The sequence below is a fragment of the Sinocyclocheilus rhinocerous genome, unplaced genomic scaffold (assembly GCF_001515625.1).
Source record: "Sinocyclocheilus rhinocerous isolate Xijiao unplaced genomic scaffold, SAMN03320098_v1.1 scaffold2725, whole genome shotgun sequence".
Classification (NCBI taxonomy): Eukaryota; Metazoa; Chordata; class Actinopteri; order Cypriniformes; family Cyprinidae; genus Sinocyclocheilus; species Sinocyclocheilus rhinocerous.
In genome coordinates this window covers 219,119-227,311 of record NW_015635048.1, presented here as the reverse complement: position 1 = coordinate 227,311, position 8,193 = coordinate 219,119, and the positions used below count along the sequence as shown (strand labels likewise).

The following is an 8,193-nucleotide window of genomic DNA, read 5'->3' as shown; positions in this document are numbered from 1 at the left end:
GCCATCTCCTCGTTGGATGTGCCTTTAGAGAGAAATGCAGGGATTACATAATGAAAGAGTTTCTATTTTCGATTTGAATTATTTCGTTTTAAAGTAGTAATTTAAAGCTTTCTATATATTTTTTATCATGTCTGTGAGGCAATTAGCGGAGTTTAGATTCATCATTGTGAAGTGCTCCTGTTCAAGATTGGTCTATAGATGATCAATTCACTGTCTGCCGCTGGCCGTTACTTTAAAAAAAAACATATTAACGAACAAAAAATGCTCCAAACGTTTTTCTCAACTTACTTTATAAAAAAAAATCAACAAAATTTCCATTACATACAAAACTGAACTATTTTAATAGCTGAAACAGTAGTATAAGCTTTTTTTGGGAAAAGGGGAAAAAGACGGGCTTGGGCCGATTTGAGACCCCTGCAGGGCTCTAATCCACTTCATCCAGCGCTGTTTTGTTCTTATCTGTGAGCATGCTCTTGATATATGTATTTTACCATTTTGTTAAGTTTAAAACGTGTGACACTTTAACAAAAAAGGAACCTCAAGGTTGATCTAGGAAAATGTGTGAAAATGTATAGGGCCCCATTCCTATATTTTGCCTGGGGCCCCCAATTCACTAAATCCGCCCCTGACGATGAGCGCTTATCAGGATCAACTAAACGCTGGATTCTCAAAAGTATGTGAAATATTTCAAGTTCGCGGCATAGAATCTTTAAAATACGTCCGAGAGTTTTACACACCGGTCTGTTATTGTGGCGACATTTCCACGCCCCGAAACGTGACGCTGAAACGAAACGAACTGTGATTGGTTGTTTGGCATGTCGGTCAAACGGCCTTGGCCAATGAAAGCTGCCATGAATTCCAGACCTTCAGCCGTCAGTCACGCGAGACTAGTACTGACCTGGATAAAGGTCAGACAGGGAATGACCTCATTAAAACATTTGCTGTACATTAAACTGTGATCACTGCTAAAATCACACATTTCAAGTGGCATTACAAACGGTGTTTTCTTTCTTGTGTTTACATGGACAGTGACTTACTACTTGCTTGTATAAAGACATTCTCATTCTAGAGAGCATTTGATTGGATAGAAATTTGGATACACCCCTGAGTGCATGATGAGTCATCAACATATTTATAATTGCATATTTTACCTGAAACATCGTTGTAAATGTGTCATTATAGTGTGTTCCAGTTGTGAAATCTCAGATGTTTTATTTTTTCATAGAACAATTTCAAGTGAAATGTGAAATTGTTGTCAAGTACACTGGAAATGAATAAATATATAAACAATGTGTTAGATGCACAAGGTAAATTCATTAATAAATCATTCTTATTTCTGCACTATCATGTAAAAAAATCAAACTGCACTATCATGTAAAAAAAATTATAATAAGGGTATACAGTAAGACATACATTATTAATTATATTATTAATATTTTATCAGATTAAGCTGCAAGTTCATCATTTTGCATGCAGTAAAAGTGCTGTGCTTGCTTTAATCTTGCAACACTGGAGAAAATAATGTGTCATAATAATATCAAACTGAACTGTGACTTGCTACTTGCTATTTCTAGCCAGAGGAATGTGGTATCGGTGGAGGGACGTTCTCATTCTAGAGAGCATTTGATTGGACAAAAATTTGGACACACCCCTGAGTGCATGATGAGTCATCAATGTTTGCATTTGTTTACTCGGAAGAGAAAGACTACATTTTAAATGTGTATATCTTCCGAAAGATGGTTTTATGTTGACAAATGCTTCCTTAAAGCATTTCTTCAAACTTTGTTCTCTGTGTGTCTTTCAGGAAATAAGTCCCTGGACAGCGGCATTGCCGAGATGGAGGAACTTCCTATTCCCCAGAACATCAAAATAAGCAACATCACATGCGACTCCTTTAAGATCTGCTGGGATATGGACTCCAGGTCCAAGGAACGCATAACGCACTACTTCATCGACCTCAACAAGAAAGAAAACAAGAATGCCAACAAGTTCAAACACAAGGTGTGTGTACACAGCAGCTCTATATTCACTCTGACCTGATCTTCAGTAACGTTCTCAGGTTCATGTGTTTGCAGAGAGTGAACTGCAAGAACACGACTGTCTAATCTCATTTATTATCTGTCTCCTCTAGGACGTCCCCACTAAACTGGTAGCGAAAGCTGTTCCTTTGCCCATGACAGTGCGAGGACACTGGTTCCTGAGTCCACGCACTGAATACACTGTGGCCGTTCAGACCGCGTCCAAACAGGGTGATGGAGACTACGCTGTGTCAGAATGGAGCGAGATCATTGAATTCTGTACAGCCGGTGAGATGCACATTCATGCTTGAAATATTTGAACACAGGGTTTCCCAAATGGGGAAAAGCTAATAATAAAAAATATATCAAATGTAAAATTAAAGTATATAAAAGGGGCAGCACAATAATTATCATTTATACGGTCTTTTTCACTTCCAAAAACGGTATACTACCGTAAAATTTATGTCCAATACATGTAATGTCCAATACAGTTTTACACCGTATATAGTAGGGGAATTTACCGTTAACCATTTAACAAATTCACGGTCATTTTTTACAGTGTAGCTTAGTGAGAATCAAATGTTGCAATTTAATGTGCTTATATAGTCAGCTCCATCTCTGCATGTACTGTAAGTTTAATGTGCATTTGGGAATGCAAGGTGTGAAGGGTTATTTACACATTGGTATAATTTCCAAAATTTTGGAAATACAGTTTACAGCATTTCACCAGTATTCCACCAAAATAAAAGTTATATATAATATAAAAATAAAATAAAAGGATTTGTTAAAAGCTTGAGAGGTTGAAAATATAAAATTATACAAGCTTATATAAATGTGTAGTGTAAAGTAAAATTATTATTATAAATATTATCAAACATTCAATAGTTTATGGCAGTAATATAGTATATATAATTAGATGTAAATAATATTAATAATAATAAATTATTCCTAAAACAACAGTGTGAATCCAGCTACAAAATGCAGTTACATATTCATAAAAACATTTACTAAAAAAAGATTAAATATTTGATCTATTTACTTACATATCATGTAACCATTAACCAACATCAGAGAAGTGTGAATATGCAAATGTGTTATTAAATAATTAAAAATATATCTATACTTAAAATCTCTGGGGGTACTTCATGTAAACATTTTTTATTTATGGGGAAGATTGGGGATCGCTGCTTTAAAGTATTGTTGATATGACCTCCATGAACCTATTTAGGCCATTAATGGCTCATCATATTGACTCTCTCCAAGACTTTTATTTATTTATTTTGTTTGTTTGTATCTACAGATTATTCCACTGTTCATCTCACACAGTTACTGGAGAAAGCCGAGGTCATTGCCGGCAGAATGCTGCGGTTCTCAGTCTTTTATCGAAACCAACACAGAGAGTACTTTGACCACACAAGGTATGTTTCTACAGGGAAACCAACACTAAATTATTAAAGGAACAGTCAGCTTTATTTCCAAACCTCTATGACACCTTTCTTCTGTGGAACAAAACAGGTAAAATTCTGAAGAACTTCCCTGCCATTCTTTTCCATTTACAGTAATAAATGTGGCTTAGGTCTGTAAATTTCAAAAAGAAGCATCACTGGTATCAGACCAGTCCCCTTTCACTTGTATAATTAAAAAAGGCTCCAGGATATTCTTCAGAAGTAAGTCACATAGATTTAGTACAACATGAGGGTATGTACTGTAAGTGATGACAATTTTCATTTCATATGAATATTCATTTTCTTCCTATTAGAAAATCCCCGAATCCTGAAGGTTTTGTTTTTTTTTATTAAAATGTTCTCTCTATTGCAAATTATCTTTCTAATTTTGAATTTACTTTTATGTATTCCTGTGATTTACAGTAAATGTCTTCTATATTCAACTAATACAGTCCTGTATAGTATAATTTGATGAAAACAGCCATTAAATCAGTCTTTATAGCAGAAAAGACCATTTATGCTGTTGAATTTAATGCATCTAAGGCGATATAATAAATCTATAATGAGTTTTTCCAAGTATAAAGTGAATATGATTTTAAATGTAAGAGGCACTGTGGAATCAAATTAAACCCATCTGAAAAGGCTCACTGCAGTCTAAAGTAGTGAAGGGGGGAGGTGGGCATTCATTTCCCTTCAGAAATCAATATATTTTTTTTATATGACTCTAGTTTGTGTATCTAAATGTACCACTTCATCTTACTTCACTGAGTTTTACAATATTCATGGTCTTGCTTTATTCAAAAGTAATTAAATTCGGTTTCACATCAGTGAGTGAAAGTCTATTGTTGTTGTACTTGCCCCATGCAAAACTCAAAGATTAATTCCACACAGACTAGATATCTGGATTATAAATCATGCGTTTCAACCTGTTTATATCATTTCCGTTTTATTTACCACATTAACAATAAAGATCAGGTCTAACCCTGAGGTGATAGTAAAAAGGAAAAAGGTTTCTGATCAGCCTGAGAATTAATAAGAAGACAGTTAATAATGATAATTTACATAAAGACTGGTTTTTATTGTTTACAGAATAAAAAAAAAAATGAAAAAGATTATTGTGATCGTATAATTCGTATATGTCTAGCAATTCTGATTTCTTTTGATTTAACATCTACCAATTTTTACTTTTTAATTGCAAGACAAACTTGAACGGTGAGATATGGAGTCAGAATTCTGTTATAAACAATTCTGAGAACGTTTTTGCTAAATAATTGCAATATATAAAATCGGAAGTGCGAGAAATTAAGTCAGAATTGTTATAAACATTCCATTTTGAAAGCAAGTCTGAATTGTGAGAAATTAACGCAAAATAACTAAAATAAATCAATACAAATTTTGTGAGATATAATGTCAGAATTGTGAGATAAAAAGTCACAATTTCCTTTTTATTTTCTTATTCTGATGGAAACGGGCTTCCATAGATTGTAAAAAAGATCTTTCTCCCAAACAAGTGTTATCTCACCCTATCATGAACCTATAGAGAACAAAATCGTCACTTCCTGATAAACTGGCACTAAATATCTCTAAGAAAACTAGGAGAAGCCACTGAATATACTACTTTTCATATGTAATAAATTACTTGCGCTTCAGAGAGAGTAGACGTAACAAAATAAATGCGGTCATTGCTTTTAGAGGTGAATGCCTGCTGTTTGGGAACGCAGTCATTTAAGACAGTAATTATACAGAAATACTTTAATGTCAGTCTTTCCTCAGGCATTTCAGAACGACCAAAACAACATATAGAAGCTGTGAACTAGATCTGTCCTCTGGTTAGTCAAGTTATCCCGTCTCATAGCGCAAAGTCACATGACTTTTTCAATACGCATGGTGGAATTTATTCGGTAAATGTGTTTCTGATAATCCAAAATGCGCATAAAAATAGGTGGATGGAAACAGCTACTGTTTTTCAGAGAAAAACAAAAGGAGACATTTAGCAGAATGTTCAATGATTCTCAGTGGTCCTTGAGAATCATGGTCTTTTTTAAATCATTTGATAGCTTTGCTATTACTTTTCCAGTTTCTGAATTAGCTGTAGGCCTAATGTGTTCTCCAGCTAGGCTGTCCTGATTTAAGCAGGTTAGTCACTGGCATTTGAACATTAAAGCATGTCAACATATTCTGTTACACCAAATACACAAAATAATGATACGTCACCTCCATGAAGTCATTTGTTATTTACAGTGAATTTTCTTGTTGCAGGGAGGCCCAAAACAACAAGATGTTGCCATCAGTGAAGGACAACAGCGGCAGCCACGGTTCGCCCATCAGCGGGAAGCTCGAGGGCATCTTCTTCTGCTGCAACACCGAGTTCAACACGGGCAAACCCCCACAGGACTCGCCATACGGCCGTTACCGCTTCCAACTGCCAGCCGAGGAGCTCTTCAGCCCCAAGACAAACCTGTATTTCGCCGACTTCTACTGCATGTACACGGCCTATCACTACGTCATTCTGGTGATCGCGCCGAAGGGCTCGTCTGGAGATGAGTTCTGCAAGCAGCGCCTGCCAGCGCTGGATCTTGCCAACAACCGCTTTATGACGTGCTCGGAGGATGAAGACGGCCGGCTGGTGTTCCACCACGCACAGGACCTTATCCTGGAGGTCATCTACACCGACCCCGTGGATCTGAGCCTGGGCACGGTAGCTGAGATCAGCGGCCACCAGCTCATGAGCCAGTCCACAGTCAATGCCAAGAAGGATCCCAGCTGCAAGACCTGCAACATCAGCGTGGGACGCTAACCTACGAAACTGAACCCTCCTGCTGCCCTGAACAGCACAGAAAATCGCCTTCTCCTTTCGCCGTCCTCCTTACCCATTATTGAACTTATCCATAATTCCTTCTGGTGTCTGGTGGAGGCTCCTCCGCAGCATGTGTCTCACAGCTTTTGACAAAATGCTTTTTTTCGTTTACTAGCTAATGGATCTTGGCCCTGGGTTTGGGTTAGATATGTCGTGCTCCTATTTTTGTGTTGGGATGTTGACCTGTCAATCGAACTGCTTCTTTAATCCTATTGGCTGTCAGACCTTCCTGTTAGAACGCAGAATTGTAACCAAAGTTTCCACAAATTTAACACTAAATGCTCATCAAGTCACTCAAATCGGTGAATCGAGACAACCGTTCTTATGAGGCATTATGAATGTGAGGATATCAAGTGAGATATCTCAAAAAAACATGATTGGACGTATCTGTAGCATGATTGCAAACATTTTTGGAAACGTTGACATTAGCACTTCCATAACGCTTCTTCAGCAGTGTTTCATGTTATCTATTCCAACCCATCCAGTATACTGTGATTTAACATATAATAAATGTGATACGACGTGTAGATAGAAAAATATTAATTTTTTAACTGGTGAATAGAAAATGGACAGAATCAGAAGTGCACAATACAGGACTTTGGTGATGGAAAAGAAAAGGTTCACGATAAAGCAAATATATATAGATAATTATATATATATATATATATATTTACTGTATAAACCAATGTAGTTACGTGCACTATAGCTAACATTCAAAAGCTACATTTGTCATTGTGGATGTGTACAGCAAATTAATTCTGGGACGACGATAACATGACAGAATAACCACACCTGATTGTAGCACAATTCAACAGTTTACGCTGGTTGGCATGCAAAGACACTACACAAAGATTGTAATAGTTCATTGCAGTAGAGCCGTCGGAAAGGAAAGATATTGATTGTTTCGTTTCCAGAGAGTAGCTACTTGAGCAGAATTGCACTTAAAGCGCACATCCGCTTCTCATGAACATATCTCCAGCTTTGGGCTTCAGTATTGTTTTTAGTGTACGACGTGATTGGACAGTGTTCGTTTTAACCAATATATCATGTATAGGAGGAAAACTGTGCTCTGTGATGGCCACGTACCATACTTTAACACGTTTTTGAGAAAAATAGATCTTTAAAAATACAATCCTTAGCTCTTCTGGGAGAATCTTTTCAATTTTGTGTAGTCTGTCTCATTTTGTGCTCCCTTTTTAATGCGAGAGACGAATATATGAGAAATGAACAATTACGTTTTGTTAGTTCATACAATGCATACAATTACGGTTTGTTGCTGCTGTATTTTTATGTTAGGGAACTCATTGAAATTTGCATAAAACCATTGTTTTAAGTGCTCTGGGTTGTTTTCTATGTAGAGCGTTGCATTATTTGACAGGCTAGAGATTGCGTCCAGCCCCAGAGAATCATGGATCCTCATTAGTGTGCATAATGTCACCATGTTCCTAATTAGAATCATAAACTAGCTCAAACGAGAGCAAGAAAACACAAAAATTGCATACGATTCGACTTTGGTCAAAAAAAATCTTCTCCAAACTAAAGTGCCATATTCCATAAACATAGATGAATCCTCTATATTTCCTTTTGCCCTTTGAAATCTGAATGAGGTTTGTATCGATCCGTCTCGCTCTGTACACAGCACAGAGATCGCACACGTTTGCGTTTATGTGATGGTAGCCACCGAAAGGCCATGATCGGTTCGGCCCAACCCACTGAGTCTAGGACTTCCAATGTGGTCAGAAATGATATTAAAGTGCATTTTAGCATCATTATGGCACAATTATGTAAAATGTTAAAACTCCATTTGGTCCAAACATTGGGTTCAACACTGAAAGGCAGAAATAATCTCTTTAACTCAGATAGTCTATGTGGT

At 36.7% G+C, this 8,193-nt stretch overlaps 1 protein-coding gene across 3 annotated transcripts in view; it reads left to right on the top strand.

Annotated features, from left to right (window-relative positions):
- Window positions 1–7,856, top strand: part of LOC107746456 (phytanoyl-CoA hydroxylase-interacting protein-like) — a 31,735-nt gene extending 23,879 nt beyond the window's left edge. For all 3 annotated transcript variants that reach the window (XM_016560674.1, XM_016560676.1, XM_016560675.1), the window contains exons 2-5: window positions 1,805–2,001; window positions 2,132–2,306; window positions 3,319–3,436; window positions 5,723–7,856. In XM_016560674.1, coding sequence (XP_016416160.1) covers window positions 1,805–2,001; window positions 2,132–2,306; window positions 3,319–3,436; window positions 5,723–6,260 — 1,028 coding nt within the window. In that variant the 3' untranslated portion in view covers window positions 6,261–7,856. The remainder of the gene's footprint in view (window positions 1–1,804; window positions 2,002–2,131; window positions 2,307–3,318; window positions 3,437–5,722) is intronic.
- The last annotated feature ends 337 nt before the right edge of the window (window positions 7,857–8,193 follow it).